The sequence below is a fragment of the Dermacentor albipictus genome, chromosome 7 (genome assembly GCF_038994185.2).
Source record: "Dermacentor albipictus isolate Rhodes 1998 colony chromosome 7, USDA_Dalb.pri_finalv2, whole genome shotgun sequence".
NCBI lineage: Eukaryota > Metazoa > Arthropoda > Arachnida > Ixodida > Ixodidae > Dermacentor > Dermacentor albipictus.
The window spans coordinates 18,886,754-18,909,132 of record NC_091827.1 but is presented as its reverse complement, the minus strand read 5'-3'; the positions used below and the strand labels follow the sequence as shown (position 1 = coordinate 18,909,132).

Sequence of the window (22,379 nt, the reverse complement as noted above, 5' to 3'; positions counted from 1 at the left end):
GCAGACGCCGGATTTTCTGCGACTTGGGGCCTGGCGCTATCGCGTTAACAAAAAAAGTCAGCACAAAAAAAGAAACATCGGGGCCTCTGTATGCGGATATACGTTCGAGCTCATTTGCTGTGATTGGCCTATATCTTGTTTCCTTGCATTTTCAGATACTTAAGCAGCTCCCGCAGTTTCGCATGGTAACGGCGATCTCGGTAACGACATATTCAACTCAAGTTTATTTGCATCTATACATGTACAGATGACAGTAGTACAGACAAAAAGCCAAATGAATACGGCTTGACGGGGTCTGTACCCCCTTGGGCATTCTCCCCTAATAGCTAGGTACAATCCTTAACAGCCTATAGTATTTTGAATGATGTTCGGAGATAGCACTAAATACGTTTTGCCCGACACCGTAGTGCTTACTGGCGGAGTCGCACTGCTTTCTTCAAGATATCTGTCTGTACATGGCACAGAAAACGCGCTGGCACTTGCATTCAGTAACAGAAAACCGTTTAGTGAAACAAAATACAAAAAGAAAATGTTCCGTTTATATGTGCTCTCTGGCATTCACGTCAGCCCCCATCTACGCCGTTACTACGAACTTTCTGCAATACACTTTGTGCTACTCACTTTGCGTGAATTGGCTGCGATGACACTATCCCTGTTGTTGGTGATTTCAGTGTGGATGTGTCGGTACCGAAAAGGGAGCGGTTTACGTTTTCCGTGCTGCAGACATATATATCCCTTGCGACATCACGCACAGAGAGAGAGACTATTAGAAAAAGAGTTCGATTCCCACCCAGCCCATTTTGCAAGTTGTTTTTTATTCATGAAGTGCCTGCCGGGATTTATCGCTCACGGCCAACGCCGCGGACGCCGACACCGACGCCGACGACACTGGCTTTTCTGCGACACGAGCTCCTTAACGCTGTCGCGTTAAAATAGGTTTTTTTTCCGGTGCGTATACAACAGCTGGTATGAAATAATGGCCACCCATCAAGACAAATGAGCTTGTACCTTTTCTTCAAAATTGTGTGTCGCCTCCGTGTTGTGCGCTAAACAGCTTCGCATGTCAACCACCTTCACAGGGTGGAATGGCTCACGATTTGTTAAGCCTGAGAAGATTTAACATACAAGACATGCGCTGTTGGTGTTTTGTTTCATGACATTTGTTTGCTGGCTGCAATTCTTAAAATTCCCGAGGAATAACATTGCCAAGAATGTAAGACGAGGTATGAGCAACTGTAGTGATGGAACGGTGTGGAAATATAACCCGCATATACCGCATGTCATATAGGAAGGCGTGGCATATATACCTAAAAATATATACGGCAATTTTCGCTCACGGACGACTCCGCCGACGCAGAAGCCGGCGCTGGTGCCGACACTGACGCAGGATGTTCCTGTGTCATAGGAGTCCTTGTGTATGGTGTCCCTCCCACACGTACTAACCCAGTCAAAAAAACCGTCAAGACGTTTTTGACGGAACGACAGCATCTCTGTGTGCAACGACACGATTCTTGTTTGCAACGATAGAATTCCTGTTTGCTGCTTTCCGTCACCGACAGAAATGCTGTTTGCAACGATAGAATTACTGTATGCAGCCTTCCGACACCGATAGCAATGCTGTTTGCAACGATAGAATTCCTGTTCGCACCCTTCCGACACCGATAGCAATGCTGTTTGCAACGATAGAATTGCTGTTCGCACCCTTCCGACACCGATAGCAATGCTGTTTGCAACGATAGAATTGCTGTTCGCACCCTTCCGACACCGATAGCAATGCTGTTTGCAACGACAGCATTCGTGTTTGCTGCCTTCCGTCACCGACAGCAAGGCTATTTGCAACGATAGAATTCCTCTTTGCATCCTTCCGACACCGTCAGTACTGCTGTTTGCACAGCCGTCTATAGCTGATGCCACTGACGGAGCGTCAATATGGCGGCCGCGACTAGATGGGCACTGTAACATACGCGTCGCCGAAGCAACGCATGTTAGGTTATGCGCGCGTTTATAAAGGCATGATGTGACACCAAACCCCAAGTATTCGATTAATTGTATCCTCATGAGGGATCGATGCTAGCGGATTTGTGTTGCAAGTCAGCAATTACGAAGGAAAGATGTCGCGATTGGTTGCCGAGGCGTCGTGCTCTTTCACAATTTCACAATTTCCGGCCTTGATTGTAAACGCTTAAAACAGTCGTACACGCGTGTCTTGCTTTATGGCAATAACGAGTCTACGCGTGTATGCACGTATCAGAAAAGTTGCTTCGTCAGTTTGCTTGCATGCGGGTGCACTTCGGAAGATTGAAGCTGTGCGGCAACTAATGCGATCGAGCACCGGTCGAGACTACATCATATGCACGTACAGTCCATGTTATCGGAAGCGTATCAATGTTTCGTTCCGTGGAAATCAATCACCGTAGTGATATTGTATTATGTTTGTCTTTGACTGCGTACGGAGCTGTCGCGCCAAGCCTGCGTGTGCGGCGGCAGCACATCGAAGCTATCTTGCAGATAGCGTTTTGCCTGCGGCCCTTTCCCTTCTTTAAGAAATCAATACAAATTTCACTTCAATTTGTGAAGAAGCATGTTTTATTTTTCTGAGGAAAAACCAAACATTACATATGCGATTCAAATTCAAGAGACCCCACTGAACTGTGTAGTTGTGAATGCTACAAATGCAAAAATGCTGTGAACAAGAACAGCGTACACACAACCTGTCACTTGGAAAATGCTCACATACTACTAATGCCTAAACGAGCTGCCAGAGCAGAAAAACTAGTATATTTAAATTACAACCAGCGTTATATGTAATACACTCAGTGTAACTTTAGGCACAGGGCAACACATGTAACAAACACAGAAACTAGTCAATTTTCAAATGGCCATTTAATATATAGGCTGCACTAATGAACCACATCAGGATGTTAAAAATGATGGGTAATCAGATCCCATGTACAACACTTTGTGCAAAAAATTACATAAAGCTTTGGAGGCTACGGAGAGAACAATACAGAACAGATTGAGCAAAAAGAACTAAGAAGAAATGGAAGTACAGTAATAAAGAGCAGATCAATATCTTATAGCGACCATATAATAATTGATACTTGCAGCCAGAGGAGCACGACAGTTCACATGATACAACATAGGTGCAGCTCACCCGTCCTAAGTAACAGGACAGACAAAATAAGTCCAGCATATACAGAATGGGAGTAACACAAATGCAACCATACAGAAAAGTTTACATTGCACAAAGACAGGGAATTTGTGGGTGCAGACTTAGCTTGGTTTATGTAAAGCATGAGTGAATGGAGACCTCAGAAAAGTCTGCGTCCCATACGCTTTATGATGGTCGAACAATCGCACCTTTGCAATTGAGCAGAGAATCAACTTTCTTCTCATTCAGCTTGCTGTTATGGTCATGTCTTCCTAGGACACTTGTACACCAGTGCTGTCGAATGCTAGCAAAACTAACAGGTCCTACAGAGCATTCAAGGCCAAGCCCTTCGGACATGTCTGGGGCTACCTCGAAATGCTTCAACCATAACAACAATTGCCACCGCGAGAGACCACCCAACAATGACCCATGTAGCCATCGACACACTCCAGGCACATGTTCGCCATATATCTAGAGTCCCTGACCACCATCTCGCTGGCTTCCCTGAGAAAAAACCCAAGACAGTGTTTTCCAGATCAGTTGCAGCTAACCAGCACTCTTTGTCATTGAGGCACTCGCCCGCAACAAGAACGCCATCCCCTCTGTGGTGCTTGAAAAAGCCTCCCGTGTACCTTGCCGTTCCAGAAATAGTGACGAAAGCTGGCATGACCACCACGGCTCTCAAGCAAATCACATTGGAACTTTTGCATTGTTCGTACGCTAACCGAATCCATGTTTACATGGACAGTTCCGTCTCGGAAAATTCGACAGGCGCCATTGTTATACCGTCTCAGTTAGTTGTAACCAAGTTTAAGGCTTCACACGTAATCATATCTACAGGTTCCAAACTGGCCGCTCTTCGCGCTGCTGTTAAAAACATTGAAAAAGAACCACCTAACAAACGGGCAATATTTTGTTAATCGAAAGCAGCTCTCCAGAGCTTGCGAGGTTTACGACGTGGCAATTATGAACACCTGGTGTCTAAAATCAACGAAACTTGCCATTGTGGTTCTGAACGAGGACATGATATCATCTTTCAGTGGCTGCCAGGACATTGTGGCATCGTTGGTAATCACCTCGCCGATGACGCTGCCGGACGTGCGCAGGCTGGCGCACCATCACTCCTTATACCTTTATCGAGAGTAGACGCTGCAAGAGAGCTTGGCTGTATCGCTCGTACCATCATGTTAAGTTACTGGTATACACCACAGAACTTTGAGTGTCATTTATGCAGCCTCGGCCCATCACTGAAACTTAAATTACCAGCAAACCTTTCACGATGTGACGCAACACTGCTGTGTCGGCTGTGGGTAGGAGTAGCATTCACTAACTCCTACAGCTATCACATTGGAATGGCGAACTCACCTATGTGCACTAAGTGCAAGTGTGAAGAGACCATCAGTCATCTTCTGTGCCACTGTTCTTGCTTTGATAAACAGTGTCAGACTCTCCAGTGTGCCTTGAATAGATTGGACAACAGGCCATTTACAGAAGCAAAGATCTTGGGAGCCTGGCCTCACAGTTCATTAGCCCAGAAAGCAGTTCGAGCGCTTCTTCACTACCTGAAGCCAACAGACTTGAATGCCCGATCATAGACATCCTGCACCTAACTTAGTGGGTGTGAAAGTGCAGTGTAGACTCATGTTCTCTCTCACTCCTCATTCCCCACCCCATGTGTAGTAGCAAACTGAACTCAGTCTGGTCAACCTCCCTGCTCTTTTTCCCTTCTCTTTCTCTCTGCTATGGTCATGCACATTTCTATAAGTTGTAGAACAGTTGCAGAGTGCAACATTCATGTCACTATGCAAATTATGGTTCACTGCCAATCTGTACACTTGGCAGGTACTGGAGCCAAAGCACTGCAGTGATCTTGCCTATGCAGCAAGCACGCGTATATACACTAGCCACTCTGGACAAGTATTTTCTTAAGACAACCACTACACTGAAACATTGCACCCTTAGCACCTGGTCTACCTTTGTTTCTTGAAAATGTTAAACACTAGCTGTTGACCTGTGTTCATTAACAAAGCTAGCAAAGGTACCAAATTTCTCTGTTGTGCCCGTTGTAAAGCCAGTGTGGAGATTACCGTGACTGGATTTATAAACTGCTGCAAAACCAATGCACTCGACAGCATCAAGGACATCGTTTGGGGTGCCAACGATGCTTGCGAAGCATCTGACTAAGCTGACTAAGGCAACATCTCTGGAAGCTCCACCGGGAATGTTGCTGTGGGTAGACCAGAGAGATTTCGTAGCCGAGCTTAGGTTTAATAAAGGTGTGTGATGTTCAAAAACTTGTTTTCAAAAAGATACGACGAATCAACCTAAATTTGAATTATAATTTTTTATTTCTCGGTGAGTTCAATATACAGGGGTCGAACTATACTTGTGTTCAACATATTTTCAAGTAAATACGGTATATAGAAATATAATATGCACACAAGCTCTGTAACCACTTTTCACACACAGTTTTATTCAGTAAAGGACATCATAAACTCTTTCCCTAACAGTTCTAATAATATGCAACATTTACTACAGCGTCCAGACTCAAATCTGCAGTTGAGGCTAGATGCACTAACAAGTTCAGCTTCGTCAGACACACTAATGTACACATTGGCTAGAACAATGGTACACACAGATAGCAGCTGTAGACTGGAGAAGCAGCTGTAGAAGGCATCAACAACAGTGCGGAAGTGTTCATAGCTGGCACATACAAGCACTGCAGCTAGAACAGCATATGTTTATGCCATACATGTTCCTCATTCATTACAGACGTGAAAAAGTTTTACCACATTGTGCACAAGTCAATGCATACGAAAAAAGTGCTTGTAAAAATGACAATGTCACTGTCTAGTACTGTGCACAATAGCCACCAAGTGAAGCACATTGCTAAGAATCACATAACTTAGTATTGCAACCATACACAGTTGCAGTAAAACTTCCCCTTGCGCTAGTTGTGAAGACATAATTGAAGGTACCATGAAAAAACAAACAAAAGGAAAAATATGAGGTACACAGGTAGCAAACAGCATGTGCAAAACATAGCTATCATAAGTCATTACAAGCTAGTGCACATTAAAAAGGACCACTAAAGTGAAACAATAAATCAGTTTAGACTAATAAAGCATTGTTTGAGAACCCTGAAGGCAGTCATTTCAAAATAATATTTTATTAGATGAGAAAATGAAGGTCGAAGCATCAGTATTTGAATTTCATGCCGAAACCTCGACGCCAATACGTCAGTGTGACATCAGGGATTCCAAAGTATATGTTTTCACATCTAGGCTGCGTTGGCTGAGTAAAGGTTCCCGAAACTTGCCATGTTTAATATTTGGTTCATTTAGAACACAATGTAGTCAATCTGTACTGCTATATAATTAAGTAGGCTCTAGAAGATGCCATCAAAATTTATGTCACAGTGACCAGTTGCGGGAACTCCAAGGAGGCGTTGCCACCCATCTTTCATTCTTGCGCTTTTCTGGCTTACCAGGCGTGTTATCATGGTAAGAGTGGTGTTTTCAGTGTCGTAGAAAGGTAGTTTACTGATGCAGAAGAAATCATTTTTTCTCTTTAGTGTCCCTTTAAAAGTAGACAAATAAAAGTGAATTTGGATCGCTGCTACGAACAATCCACTTTTTTACAGTAAAAATGGCTCCAATAGGAGTCATCCATCTTGGTTTACTGCCAAGCATCTGTATCCTAGCAAGTCGAGGCTCACAAATGCATGCTACAAAAATGCAGCAATACTTAACTTTTCTTTTTTAATATTTATTTTAACACGCTCCCTCATTGTCATTTATACCCCTGTTACACTAGATGTTTTAATGTCACTCAAAGTGAACAGCATTAGCATCGAATGACATTATTTGGCTTCTACACAGCAACACTTAATGCGATTAGAATCAAATTACTTTCGCAATCGAATGAGTTTGAGAAACTCAGTGCCTTTTACTCGGCATCTCCACCATAAGGGGCAAATTTGGAATTTGGGAGCCTTAGTTTACATTTCCAAGTTACATGGTCGTATTTGGAAGTGTTATGCGCTTGTCTGCATGTGATGCCAGTCTCTGGCCTGTTCCCCTACAGGGTCGGGTTGTGGGCGGCTGTATTGAAGCGAAGCTTTCTCTGACTTTCCCACTGCTGTTGCTGTGGCTACTGCTGTCTGCCACACCATGGCGTTAGGGTGTGGTTCAGAGCGTGTGTATACATGACAGTGGCGAGTCAGAGAGAAGAGGGAAAGAGAAAACTCGTTTGGACCCCACCATGTTGGATGTGCACAATGCCCTCTGGAGCTCTCTGGGCATTGCCACACCAGTCCCTTGACAGCTGTAATTATCCGTGGTCCCCCTCAAAAGCAGTGCAACTAACATGCAAGTCCAGAGGGGACATAGAACTGTAGAGAGCAAGGAGAAGAGGCAGTTCCCATACAAGGGGATGGGGGGAAGGCGACGTGAGAAGGCAAGGAAACCCTACTACTATACGACAGTGGTTGCAGGGAAACTGAATAAGCTTAAGTTCAAGCTATGGTACACGTATCTGCTATTTCTGAAAAATAAACACCGTGGAAATATCTCAAGTGGACAAATTACACAGGGCGTGCCAGAAGCAGAGCTGCTCTAATTAAACTGCACCACAGGGCCCAAGCAACACTATGGAAGTAGTTGACCGTGAAATCGGCACTTCTGTGCCCACCACGGTAGCTTTGCAGTTATGGCATTGCTAGAGGTCGTGGATTTAATTTTGACCGCGGCAGCCGCATTTTGATGGGGGTGAAATAGAAAACGCACATGCGCTTAGATTTTGGGACACATTAAAGAACATCATGGTGTCAAAATTAATCCGGTGTCCGCCACTACAGTGTGCCTAATAATCCCATTGTGGTTTTGGCATGTATAGGCCCATAATCCAATTCAAGTTTAATACTTCTGCCATGATGCAATGTGCCATGTGAGGCAATGACAATGCTCAGCCCTCTCAGAGGTTATGAAATATGGTGCACAACAATGCCTCAAGCAAACACCTCTCCCTGTGTGTTCTGTGTACTACATACATATGCAGACAAACAGCAGTGATGAATGCAAGGTAATGTTTAACATCAACTCACAACTCTCGTGTTAGACTAAGCGTTGAAGAAATTAAGGTTTCGCTGCCAACATCACCAGTAGTTGTCGTCAATCAAAGCAACCAGCAGAGAAAGCTTCACTTATGTCGATTCCCACAGTGCATGGGATCTGCATATTTTTTGTTTCTCTTTGGTTTTTGATGATGTCATGTGGGTTGATTAGGCGTTACTTGAAAGGACCAACTGGTACACAAATGCAAGTCATCGTTCAGCGGTGCCATGTCACTCATATAATTTTTGTTCAATTTATTGGCTCACTGCTAAGCTGGCTAAGCCTTGTCTTGGCTGTGGCGAGATTCTGAAATAGAAGTTTTATGTTCGTGTCATTTCAGTGAAGCGATGCTCCATATTTATTTTAAAATAGATAGACTCTTCAGACGCTCACATACACCTTGTTCTATTCTTGCAAAGTATTTTTGGAATGAGTGCTGCCGATATCACGACTGAATGACACTTAATCTTTCTTGTGTAGCACCACCATGGGTTGAATGGCATTTGTTGCACTGAATGACATTAAAATCTAATGACAATAAAATGACCACTGTGACAAAGGTATTAAGACAGCATCCAGTCATTGCCTATTAAAACTTTCATGCAAGTGGCATTGTATACCGCAACAGCAGCAAAGCTGACAAAGGGCATTTTGAATTTAGTTTCGAGCAGCTGCTTTTGTCTGCTGATGCAGGAAAGATATGCTGGCTTTGCCGAGGCTGAGAGCACGAGTGACATGTGGTTAGAAACCTTCTCCAAAGAGTAGAACACCCAGTGGACATAAAGCAATACCTAAGGCCACTCACACCTGCAATCAAGTGTTGTCTTTTGCTCCTTTCACACCCTTTCGCAGCATTGATTCATAATGGCCATGGTCACTGGACGAGGGAAGTCACCTTCAATCAACCTGCCAGTTTGAGCCCTAAAGCTATTGTGCATTTTGTGAACAGATGCTTCTTAAGCGCAGTCAACATATGTTGCGTACATTAATCGTGATGAAATAAATCTACTTCAGAAATTCCTTCATAGAAAATGTTTACTGCATAAAAAAAAATAAGGACTGAATAAGCATGAACACACAGTACACGTGGTTGCAGTAATCTTATAAGCCTCCTAGTACACAAATTGACAAACAAAAAAGAAATTTAAAAGTGATTTTAACATTGCAGCAGCCATTCATATATCTTTTTTATACAGTCAATATTAAGGCAAGTTTGAATGTATTAATAATTAATAAAAACATGCAATTTTTAGGGGGAAGTCACCCGATTTCTTAGCAAAGTACATTTGTCTTATTTCTAGCCATACAGTCCCAAACAAAAGCATATGCACTTCAATACACTGTAAATGTTTTGGGAACATCTGATGCTGGGGCTATTGCACAGTCCACTGCCACTATACAGTTATTCACGTTACTGTGTCAGCTACAGATTTGTCTCCAAGCTTCCAGGCATCTAGATAGTTTTCAATTCCATCCAGCAACCTGCCAGTCTTCAGCCAGTATAATAATGTGCCAAGTACAATGAACATGCACCAATGTAACTCCAACGACTGTGTATCGAAGTCGAATTATCAGAACATTTCGAATTATTGAAATTAGATAACATATGTGGCAATTGCTCAAGTCAAACCTGCATTTCTCATTATATGAACACACAAATACACATCAGCACCATATGTCTGCTGTGACGCTTTGAATTTGCTGGCTATCACCATGGTGCACTATAGTAACTTCACATTTCATTTTATTTCCTGCTGCATTCAAAGAGCAGTGGACCTCAGGAAAAAGGCCGTAGCTTGACTAGCTCCCGAGGCCCACAAGGTTCGTTCACAATGACACCATCGAGCATGTGGCACAAAGACGGGTTGCAGGAACATGAAAATTGACTCCAGTAAAAAACAGAGCACTTTTGTATTACTAAACAAAAAAACACCAAGAAAGACAGCAGCATAAGATATACACACAAAACAACAAATAAAATACAAAATTAAGGGTTTGAAGAACGCAACTTTAGAAGAATATATACAGGGATAACAAAACTAATTTCATTGTAGCAAATACTGGCTGTAAGGTTAGGTAAAAAGAAAGAAAGCGATGACAAGGTTTTATATACACAAGTGCAAAAAATGGAGACAATATACAAAAGCATAACAAGATGCTCCCAACTCAGCCTGAGTTGTAAGCACACATGATCAAGTTAGGATGCTTACTTACAACACAGTTTAACTACCTATTTCCGCAAGCTACATATTTCGCTTTTAACCGTGAATTCCGCAAGGATGAGCCAAACCATACAAAAAATGAGAAAAACACTTATTGAAAGAACGCTCGGAGGTCAACATTGCAGCACCTGTTAATATCAAGGGATGCATCATAGGGGCAGTTCAATAATGCTGGAAGATAATATTTAAGCATCTGTTGTCCATAGTTAGTCCGTGGTGTGTTAAGAGTGTAGTGCCTTGGATTCATGGCGTAACGGGTATGCCGCCGATAACAGTTCTAGATTAGCCAATTCTGACAGAGTTGAAACATTGCCCAGAATTTCCTGTCTGTAGTATAAGCACAGACATATATCGAAAAGACTGAATATTCACAGTATATTGCTGTCTTTGAAGAGGTCTGCGGAGGGGTGATCATAAGGTTGGTTGACGGCAATTCTTAAAGCCGTAGTATACGGAGAAGTTCCCCAAACTAGGTTACAGCAATGCAGATGCCACAAGAAAAGGGTTGTGTACAAGTGACACACCACCACTCTTCAGCTGGAGGAAGCACCAGTGCAGCAGAAACCGGAAGCAGTCCCACCGTGAGTCAAGTTCCAAGAATCTTCCGTCGCGCCAGCATCTCGGCCACCGGACAGGGACCAAACAAGGGTCGCGGGTTTGCCCCCTCGAACACATATGGTGCTTGCCTGCGTCTTTTGTAGAAAATAAACCCTGTCTTCTGCCACCAACCGTTGAGCATTCCTTTCACAGACGGGGCTCGACCCCACATGAAACCTGCTGACAAGGCAGGAGTTGAGTTACGAAGCGGAAAAGTTTTTGAAGTTAAGGCCATGGCTATAGGTGGAATTCACTATGCCATCGAGCTTTTCTCTGGCAAAATCATGGGCATCATGGATCCAGCATCTCGACTTTTTCTTCATGGCAAATGACATCAGCAACGAAGCAAAGCAAAGAAATGGGCACTTCTCCTCTGGCTTTGAGGGGCCGACAATTTCGAGACTGTGTACACACAGGTCACAGCGAAGACCCCGGAAGAAGTGAACCAATAACTTAGCCACACTTCGCTGGCTGCACATGGACCTCAGGCCCTCCGAGCTTTACAGCCAATATGTGTTTCAAAGATGTGACCAAAGGCCGGATGAGTCGATCAGCAGCTACATTGCAGCTCTCATAAACTTGACAGCCAACTGCAACACTGGAGTGCTGCCAATGGCTGCAACATTGACGTCACCTGACAGCCAAACGAGCACTTCAGCACCAAACCCAACCATGCTACCACAACATGTGATGCTCTGTGAGATTTGTTTGCGGCATCCGGGACAAACATCTTCAGCAGAGACTGTTCGTGGAAAAAGTGTTGACACTTCAATGCACTCTAGACTTAGCCTCATCAGCGGAAAGTGTGTCGTGGCGAACTCGGGGGAAATTACCAGCATGTCGCAAACCAAGCAAGGAAGCGAGAATTCATCAGACCTAAATTGCCATCGATGCGATGATTCACACTGCCCTGAAACATGCAAATTCAAGACAGCCGAGTGCCGCTTCTGCTACAAGAAAGGTCACATCAAGAATGCCTGCATTTCAAAAGAAAAGAAAAACAAGTGCCAACCCACTACCTGGCAGTGAGTCCTGCTATGAGCTACAATCAGCGAGTGGATGAATACACTCCTCCAAGTTCCTCACGGACTTGAGGATGGAGGCGAAGCTGCTCCAGTTTAAGGTAGATGCAGGTGCAGCTTGCTCCCTGATAACTGACGACAAATACCCCGAAACGCTGAATAAAAATGCTCTCCGGCTTTCAAGCAAGCTGCTGGACTTTCACACATGGTCAGGTGAAAAGATATGCATCCTGGGCTCTGCGCAAATTCAGATCAAGTTCAAATAAAAGAACTATGTGCTGCTGTTGCTGGTTATGAAAGGTACCAAGTGCGACCTTCCAGGAAAAACCTGGTTTTCGGCACTTCATAATCAGGTGAAAGGGATCAGCTACATAGGAGAGCCATGTCGGAGATTACAGAGGTTCTCTGACGGCCCCCAGATGTATCCGAGAAAAACATCTGGAGCTACACAGCTCCCTTGGTTCACCTGGGAACCAAAAATGGCGTGACTGTGAACCTTTGCAAGTGTCCAGTTCTGCCGGCACTGCAAGGGCCAATGGAAAAGGAGCTTGATCATCTACAGCAACACGGCATCCTAAAACTAAAGCAGCATACCAAATTGGCAACCACACTGGTTCATTCAGAACGACGACAGGACACTATGTGTCTGCGGTGACTACAGGAGTATTGTTAAGGGGGTATAGTAGGGCAAATCGACCAAAAAACTGATTTTTTTGATTTCATCAATAAAAAATAATACACACTGTGGGGAGCAAAACAGTGCAGCGGCGAGCGCGTAGGAGCGCTCTAAGCCATTTAAAAATGGCGCCAAAAAGCGCGCCGCCTGGTATTTAAACGTGACAGACGCGAGGGTTTGTTTACATGTTATTTTCCGTCATTTTTTCAGTGTTTACGTAATTATGTTTATTTCATGTTTACGTTTACGTAAACATGAAGAAAGGCTTTGGGGAAGACACCAAAAAAGCCAGAAAATTTCTGTACTCTGCTGGTGCATGCTGAACAGTTGTAGTGAAGGCGCAAACATAAAAATGCGTTTTTCTCAAAATAACATTTTTCAAAATTTTCGGAACTTGATGTACCTTTTCTGAAAAACTACTCAGCCCATTATGCTGAAATTTTCCCAGAATATACTCGCATCCCTTGCAAGTAATCTGAACCTAAATGTGTGAAAAAATCACTGGGTTATGACTAAAAAAAAAGAAAACATTATTAGAAAGACCCTCCACAGTACGAGACGTGTGACGGCAATATTTTTTTTCTTGTGACGTAAATGTAGCAAAGCATTTTTTAAAGGTTCCAGTTAAACCCACTATTATACAGAATTATTGTGCGAAATTTCACGGTCATGCTATTTTTTGTTTCTGAGAAAAGGTACATTTTATTTTCCATCATAGCTTAAAGTTTGGTTCTCAACTACACAAAAAATAAAAAAGGCCTTCAGTAAAAAATTACACCAATTAAGGCCAACACAATTGCTATTGAGCGTGCAGAATTTCACGCTAATATATAAAACAGTTGTTGAGATATGAAGCTGAAACCAAGATAGTTCATGCACCCTACCATACCCCCTTAACGCAGCAGTGAAGAAGGCATCATACCCGCTAGCAACTACGGATGAAGTGTCCGCAAACCCACATGGTGAAACCCCCTTCTCAACACTGGATATATATCAAGCATATCAACAACTGAAAGTCGAACAGCAGCACTGCTCACAGTCAACACAATAAAAGGACTGTTCAAAGTGAAATGCCTCCCATTCGGAATTTCCACCACACCAGCTACCTTTCAGCACCTGATGGAAACAATGTTGGCTGGAATTCCAGGGGCGAGTGTTTAGCTTGATGACATCATTGTTAAGGGGAAGGGTGCAATGTGCATGCACAGCGTCTGAATCAGGTTCTGTTGAGGCGAAGTGAGACAGGCTTTCGCCTCAAGAAAGAAAAGTGCCACTTTGGAATCGCGTCAGTTGAGTATCTGTGACATCAAATTGATGCCACTGGTGTTCACACCACTGAGAAAACGCTTGAGGATATGCTTCAAGCACCCAAACCATCTGACAAGACATTGCTAAGAACTTTTCTGGATCTTATTTCATTTTACGAATGACCTCACTTTAGAGGACAGAGCAACAGCTGCTGAATTGTATAGGCTTCTAGAAAATAACACACTCTGGAAGTGAGACAGCAAGCATCAAGCCGCTTTCGAGGCGCTTAAAGAGGTGATCCACACATCTACAGTACTCGTTCACTACAAGATGAAGCCCCCCCTTTTTTTTCGTGGATGCATCGCCATATGGTGTCGGCACTGTCCTCGCTCAGGAAGATTCTCTTGGCTGAGAGGCATCCATTGTATTCCACTGCGAACACGGCGACGCATTGAAAAGTACTCCCAGCTCGATAACGGTTTGGCAGCAACCTATGGCATGTCATTTTCATAAGTACATCGCTAGCCAGCACATGACCATAATAACAGGTCACCAGGCACTGACTGAAATCATAGGTGAAACAAAGCAAGTACCCTGGGTCCTTTCGCAAGGATTAACATCGCAAGGATTATGCGATGGTGCCTGAAACTAGCAACATACCATTACAAGTTGGTGTACAGGCCTGGCTGACAGCACCAAAACACCGACGCTCTCAGCAGACTTCCAATACTGGCACAGGCTGACGAGCTTTGTTGCCCGGGAGGAGTGCTCATGTTAAATACCATGCCCAGCTTGGAGCTTTCACCACATAAACTCTTGCAACTGACCCAAGAGGACTTGGTTTTTGTCCTCGGTGCTGGAGGCCACAAACTGGCAAAGGAAAGGTGTTCATCATACAGGAAACTTGAGACAGAGCTTTCAGTGCAAAAGGGGATGCCTTGTTAAGAGGCTCCAGGGTGGTAATTTCAACAAAGGCGAGAAATGACCTTCTTGAACTTGCGCATGAAAACCACTGTGGAATTGTGGCCCTGTAGCCATGCACATGCAGTCAATTTTGGTGGCAAGGCTTTGACACAGACATCTAAAGGCTTGCTAAAAGTTGTGCAACTTGTCAACACTTAAGGGCACCAACTAGGGCACCGGTCTCCGAATGGGAATATGCATTAACGTCTTGGGACACAGCTCACGCAAACTTTGCTGGCCCCGTAAAAGGCTGAATGCTGTTTATTGTCGAAGCATACAGCAAATCGTTCGAAATGTGCTCTATGCCCAACATACAGTCTTCCACATTGATTGAAGAAATCCTGAACTGTCTCGCAATATTTGGGCTCCCAAAAAGCTTGCGAGGATAATAGACCTTCCTTCACTTCAGTAGAAGTTGAGAGTTTCCTAAAGAAGAATGGGGTGACATATGCAACAAGCGCACCGTGTCACCCTCTAATGAATGGTCAAGCAGAAAGTATGGCTTTTGAAACGAAACGAGCACTAGCCAAAAACAAGGACAGAACATTCCTGTGTAGGCTGGCCCAGTTCTTGCTAAAGCAACACACCACTGTCTCCACATCAATGGGCAAACAACCGCTGCAGTTATGCTCGGGCACGAGCTGTATACAGCACCCATGCATTCAGCCCCAAGCAAAAGCGAACAAAACCCATACCAACTGCATATGCAACACAGTTTCGAGAGCACTTGTTGCAGGACAAGCATTTTTCTTTCGAAACTTCGAAGGGAACCCGACCTGGACGAAGGGAGCAGTTTTGGAAAAGCTAAGGCACCATTCAGGGCACGTTAAAAGCCTTAATGGTTTAGTACAACGACAATGGGATCACATAAAGCGCAGTGTTTTGAGACACAGCACAGAAGGTTCGTCAATACAGGATAACAGCTGTACACTATCCGCAATCAGCATGCTGCTCCCACAAGCCTATATATTGGAGAAAGTACACACGGTTAAATTGGAGTAGCCTACTACAGTTCGACAGCGACACAATTTGGAATTGATAAATACAACTACTCGACCTTAATAATGACTCTACAACTATCTTTCCAGAGTTTAAATTAATCAGTCACCTGTACCTGCAATCTTGAATCATGGAATGAACCTTCAAATTTCGATTTAGTTCTTTTCTACCTTATTAGGTAACTCAGATAAATATGAGATGTTACCAACACTTAAGAAGACACACTGCAATGTTATGTCTTCAACGCAATACAAGAAGTGGTTCTCAGTTGGAGGTGGATGACGGCACTGCAAAATGTGTGGCACATCGAATGCACTGGGTGTAGTGAGCAGCTGCTGGCAGTGAAAGTACATAGTGCCTGAAACAACATAAATGGCCAAGATATAACAGTACATGCCATCGGACATTTTGACATAGGAAGAGCAGGTTTTTCTTGGCACAGAGTACTCGGAACTGTGAATGACAATCGGGCCAACCTGGCACCTCAAATACTTGCACAGTTGTGGGAGGGTACCAAATCGTGAAATGAAAAGCCTTTTCAGATTTTCTGGAACATCATCAATTGGTCGTGCCTGCCCAAGAGCACATGTCTGAAAGCATCTCTTATATGTGTGCTCCAGCTCCTTCTTTGCAGACAAAAGATAAGACGAAAGTTCTACTTGTGCTGAAGCAGTCCGGTAGGCCTGGTGCATGATGCACCGTTCAGCAATTTGAACAGGCACATGCTTAGCAGCTGTTACAAGCTGGAGTGCCTTACCAATGCCATCTTCAAATGGAAATGTCGAGGTACCCCAAAGAGGCCCAAACATCCGTGCTGACTTTGAAAGATGCAACAACTGATGCATGTTAAATGTCATTGCACTTTCTCCGTATAGCTTTGCAGTCTGCTGAACAAATGCTAACAGTAACTTTTCAGCAGTACAGATTTCAGCTTCTATGACAATGTCTTTCAACAAAAGAAAGACTGCTTGTGTAAGAAGTGCAAAATGCGTCACATAGGCTCGTGGAAGTATGCTGGACACACATGGCAGACAATAAAACAAAAGCCAAGAGCGCCATTCAGCCGCCTTCCAATATGCCCGGTCTGATAAGGGCCGTCCTGACCTTGAGAAAATTATAGGTGGCCTTAGTGAACGTAGTCTTGCATCTACAAGCTTCAAGTGCCTGCCTATATACCACGAGGAACCAGTACACGACAGCCACAATTCAGTGATCTGCTTGGTAACGCCTTCCAAAACACAATGCATATAGTCAGGTGGAAGCCCCCAAACAAGATCAAGGCCTTGCAACTTGACCAGAGTTGATGGTCCCTTGATACCACAGACAGGTTCCTTACGCTGTGCTGCTTCAACCATTCCTTTGAGCACACCACTGTGAGTCCTGTCAGGGGCGTTCTGGCTGTTGAAAGGGTACTTCATTGTGCCTGCAGGCAAAGCATCATTTGTACTAAGCATCAGAATGATATCTGCATTTAGAATGTTCAGTTGGACACTGCAGTGAACATATGAAAGATTTTAAAACACTTCCGAGTAAAACATTTCACAGATAGCCCTTATGCAAAATTGATGGCATCTCTCAGCAGCACAGAAGAAGTGGTGAAAAGTTGCGACGTTGCAATACTGCACCCACCACTAAGTGGAGGAACCTGCCTAGGACAGTACAAGACTTGTGGTTTGCATGAGTCATGCAAGATAGCTCTAACATTTTCCGGGTTCATTTTTGACTTTGACTAAAGAGTTTATGAAATAGAATTTTTGGGTACCAGCTAGAAACAAAGGATGCAAGTATTCTTTCTTGCACATATATATCGCGAAACAAAAGCAACCAGCATGAGCAGCACTTTATCCAGAACCTATTTTGCGAGATTTTCCATCAGTATGCAGTTACTGTTAAAGTCAGATATGATTGATCCAACTACACTATGCATTTTTATGCACAGAAACAAACGCTTACCATTTTTTGCCGTTTATGATCGTGACAAGTTTCTTTGAAACAACTTACAGTTGCACAACGTCCTGAACTACACATAATTAAGGCATGAATTAACACTGTCAACGACAGTGCACTGTAATGTTTGGAGTGGCCCATGAGCATTGCCGATTAAAATTTAAATTTTGACAATACACAATCACTCCAGTGCAAGTGGTCTTGTTAGGGCTATTTGGCATGGCTCACAATTACTGCAAGTCTTGGATGGTCCTAGGTGGGTTCTTTCAGCTTTGTGATGGGTACATTCCTACAATATGGTGTGCCAATTTTGTGTAAGGTCTATAGCGCCATTGCCCTGCAGTTTCTGTTCGAAGAGAAATTTACAGGTAAGCTTCTGTGGCCTGGACCACAGCTGTGAACAGAAGCATAGCTGTGCAGGCACAAAAAAGAAGCCTGCGCACAGATTTTACAGAAGCAGATGGCAGCAAATCATGTTACTACCCATGCCACAGTGCAATGAGTGTCAAATACTATTTAGAAAAATGCATGTCTGAATGGCAAAAAAATGCAAAAGCTGTCAAAGGCCAAGAAAAACGGCACTACGCACCGCTGCTGTGTGTAATGCATAATGAATTTGTGCTTGCCTTTTATGCTACTGACCTTGAATGAGAAACAACACTCGCCCTATGGCAACACTAAAGTCAGTGTCTCCTTACTTTTTTTTTTCTTTCCACCATACAGCAGAATTTTTTGCCAGTTTTTCAAAGATAGAAAAAAAATTGCACTGAAAAGTGATGCATGTGAGCTGACTGCCATAATTTAGTCCAAGCTTCAAATAGTTTCGCTGTTTTCTAGATTTATAAGTACAGCAGTCAGCCTAATTGGAAAAGCTTTCTGTACTTCTTTTGCAGTATCCTGCTAAGGACACCTTCTGCACAAACTTGTCATCACATGCAGGCACACCCCTTAGCTGCTGTCTGCCAACGACAAACGCGACATCATTAAGGTATTAAAATTGTCGGATTTGCAACAAAAGTTAAAAATAATTAGTGGGAAAATGACTGCAGGTTAGTGACCGCATAATTGCATTATAGAATAGTATAAAAAGTATGCAGTCAATATAAGGTACATCAGGCATAGTCAGCCAAGGCTGCTAATGCACCAAGCAAAACAAAAAGCAGTATGGTACGGGGTTAGCTTTGTTAATTACTACAAACCTTGCTGTGAATGTTAAATACAGTAAGGAGATTTGACAAGAGCTATTTGGTATTCTTCAAATGTGCAGCACATGCACTAAAACAAAGATCAGATAAACATGCAAACCACAAAGCTTTCTTGGCAGCCTGTTTTCAGTTGTGCACAATACATTCGAAGCATACTAGTATGCATAAGCAAAGAGCACACACTGTTTTTCTCATAGACTTGACAATAGCTGTTTGCTGTTTAAGTGATTTCACTTACCATCTATAGTGATGCCTTGCTCCAAGCACCAGCTGCACCCAAAATACCCATTGTACTGCTTCCTGTTCAGGATAGCGGCTCTTGCTGGGGAGTCCACACAACACACAATAACGTGCACTGCTGACTCAGTAGTTCTTCCAGCGTGTGACCACACCAGCTTTCCGATGCTGTTGACTTCTTCAACAAACTGCTTCATGAAGAGGTGCATAGGTGGGTGAACATGCGAATACCAGACACCTGAAATTAGCACATTTTGCCACCGAGTTAAAACTGGCAGTTCATTAACCATCACTTGGATTGGCCATATAGAGTTTTTACTAGCATCGAACACAGGTGCCCCATCAGTGTTCATGGTCAAAGTGATGTCGCTCCATGTCATGTTCTTCTGCTTTCTAACACTGCGGTAAAGAATGCCATCCGTGATGTCACAATAGACACCCGACACATGAGCAACAGATGCAATCTTCTGCAAATTGGAAAGCAAGGTACTGCCAACCTGTTTCAATAGCACCAGAAGCTGCTGCTTAATGTTAAACATTAGGAAAAAACTTGCAGAATTCATTAAATGTTGCAGCTTCTTCTCACTGCTGCAAGAAGCACAAGTGATGGTGTCTTCATCTTTGACATCGCTGTACTTTCCCAGATATTGATGGCAGTTCTGGCAGTATAGGTGGATTCTTAATGCTTCTTTTCTGTTCTTCCACAGCCTCCTCACAGAATATGTAGAGCATGGCACAACTTGCACCCCAAACAGAGCATTTATTAAAGTAAGAAGCCCTTGTAGTTGTGTCCATGTAAGGCCAGAAGTAACAACATATGCCAGCACAAGGAGAAGAGCCTGTGCTTTTGTTGTTGTCTGGTTTGGAAGGTACTCCTCTGAAAGCTTTGTGAAGTACATGTCAAACTCATCATCTTCAAGGGCTTCATGCTCGCTTCCTTCAGCAGCATTCTCTGGTTGACTATCTGCATCATCATCATTGTTCAACTCGAAGGCAGAACTGCATTCATCCCTACTGCCTGTTTCGCTTGCAGATTCGTTAGTGCCTTCTACGTTGCTGACATAGGCACTTGTGCTTTCACGAGCATAACTTTCAGAAGCAAGATCAGTCTGCCCAAGATGATCTGCTTCATTGTCGTTGGAATCAATGTCAGTGACATCCGCGGAAGGGCTGCTCAGGTTTGCCAGATTCGTCTGAAAGAGCAAACAAATAAATTTTATCTTCTAGGGATAACACTGACAAAACAAGTGTCGCATTCACAAGACACATATATAGGGCATAGTGGTAACAGTGCGATTACCTCTGCTGTGTAAAGCCAGTTCACTGATTAAAATTCAGCGCAAACAAGAACCGTGTTGTTCTACATACATATTTAATTGAATTATGGGTGCGACAGTGTACGTCCCAAGGAGCAGCAAGGTGTAGGGGTCTTTCCATTCGAGGATGTTTCTCTTTACAAATAGCAATGTTTGCAGAATTTTACCTCAGTTTACCAACCCTACCTCAGTTAACGAAACCCTGTGAAAATGTGCTCCCTAGGAGTTCGCCTATTCTGTCATCAGCCACCTCTGGCCAAGTCCTTTTTGCAAGCACCCTGCCTTGTATTTACAAATAGTGTTGGCACGGCATAGCAGGTCAGCTTAGGTCTAAGCACAAGGGTCAGAAGTAATTATGACAGCCAATTATGTGCCGAGAAGTAATGCCAATGTAACCAAGTATTGTGTTTTTGTAGCATCTCCCGTTGCTGTCCAAGTCACTTTGTTTCATGAGCATCATCACACCCTTCCTGCACTTTATAGCAACAAATGTGGACGTCAAGAGGAAATCCGCTAAACATGGCTGGCTATATGTAGCGAGCTATTGTTCCATGTTTAAAAGTTAAACCATCCAGATGCAATATCCATGGATCCAAGTGTTCAACTCTGCACATAGTTTGTCGTACTCACAGTAATGCTCACAGTAATGCCTACCACAACAATGCTCCTTAAAGAACCAATATTTCACTGGGTTATTGAAATAGAAGTGTTGCAATCTGTCTACATGCTCAATCTCACAAAAATCCATTTCAATTAGTATAGATGCCTAATACTACATAGAAAAAAAAAGGAAAGAAGTTATCCTGCCAGCAGTTGCAGAAAACATTCACCACATGCACCACAGCGCATTAAAGTATGTCTCCCTCTAAGCCAGTAAAATTGCATAATTCAATGTCAGTAATAAGTGATACTGAAATTTGGAAACAATACAGTAGCTACACGATTAGGATACCTCGTGAACTTCGTTCTGAGAGAAAACTGATCGCTAAAGTTATGTGCGGCGGCAACCGTGACTCGATCGGGGCACGTTGTAACGTCCTTGGCTTTAAGCGCACTCAGAAGAAACGTGCGCATCCCGATCGAGTACCAGCACGAAACAATTCTCGCTTTCCTCGCGTCGAGACTGATCGATATGCGGGGCAGCACTCAAGACAAGCGTTTTTTGGACAAATGGCTCGGGAAGGAGACCGACGTCTCTGACGCGTTATAGTTTGCCCCTCTTGCAGTAAAACTCATTACTGCTTTTTGTTAATCGTAGATTGGAATATTGAAAGTTACAACGACACGTACCTGACTTGCAGCAGTGGACGACTTGGCTCTTTTCAGCACGTACTGTCGAGTTTGCCGTGGCACTTGAACGTTCGAGTCCGGCTGCAGGTACTGCCTGTAGCGTTTCCGCTGATTTTGGGACATTGCTAAAAGTTCGAAAGCCCAAACTTTCCGCTGTGGCGAACACCGCGATGCAGTCTAATGTGACAATGTAAGCGTAAGCAATGGCGGAACACTGAATTCACACACGATCACACCATAGAGAAAGAAATTATCACACGATGCACGATGTCAACTGTTAGCTTGGCTATAGCTTGGCTTCGTGTGAGTGGTCAGAATCACGTTCTGCTGGCGAAAGCACGTAATGCCAAGCCAATGTCAAATTATATATTGTAAAGTACACTATGTCACTA

General features: G+C 43.6%; 1 protein-coding gene across 1 annotated transcript; it reads right to left on the bottom strand.

The window, feature by feature from the left end:
- Window positions 1-5,480: 5,480 nt before the first annotated feature.
- On the bottom strand, window positions 5,481-22,261 carry LOC135896639 (uncharacterized). The gene is made up of 3 exons (XM_065425119.2): window positions 21,988-22,261; window positions 19,383-20,574; window positions 5,481-17,415 (listed from the first exon to the last, which is right to left on the bottom strand). The coding sequence occupies exons 1-3, from the start codon at window positions 22,108-22,110 to the stop codon at window positions 16,148-16,150; spliced, it is 2,583 nt and encodes an 860-aa protein (XP_065281191.1). The 5' UTR covers window positions 22,111-22,261; the 3' UTR covers window positions 5,481-16,147.
- Between the last annotated feature and the right edge of the window lie 118 nt (window positions 22,262-22,379).

What these genes read in the sequence shown, in the direction of transcription:
- LOC135896639 (XM_065425119.2), bottom strand. Translation starts at nt 22,110, where the DNA reads ATGTCCCAAAATCAGCGGAAACGCTACAGGCAGTACCTGCAGCCGGAC. An exon ending in CGTCCACTGCTGCAAGTCAG is followed by an intron (nt 20,575 to 21,987) that starts GTACGTGTCGTT and finishes TTGCTCTTTCAG; the next exon opens with ACGAATCTGGCAAACCTGAG. An exon ending in GCAAGGCATCACTATAGATG is followed by an intron (nt 17,416 to 19,382) that starts GTAAGTGAAATC and finishes CTTTGCCTGCAG; the next exon opens with GCACAATGAAGTACCCTTTC.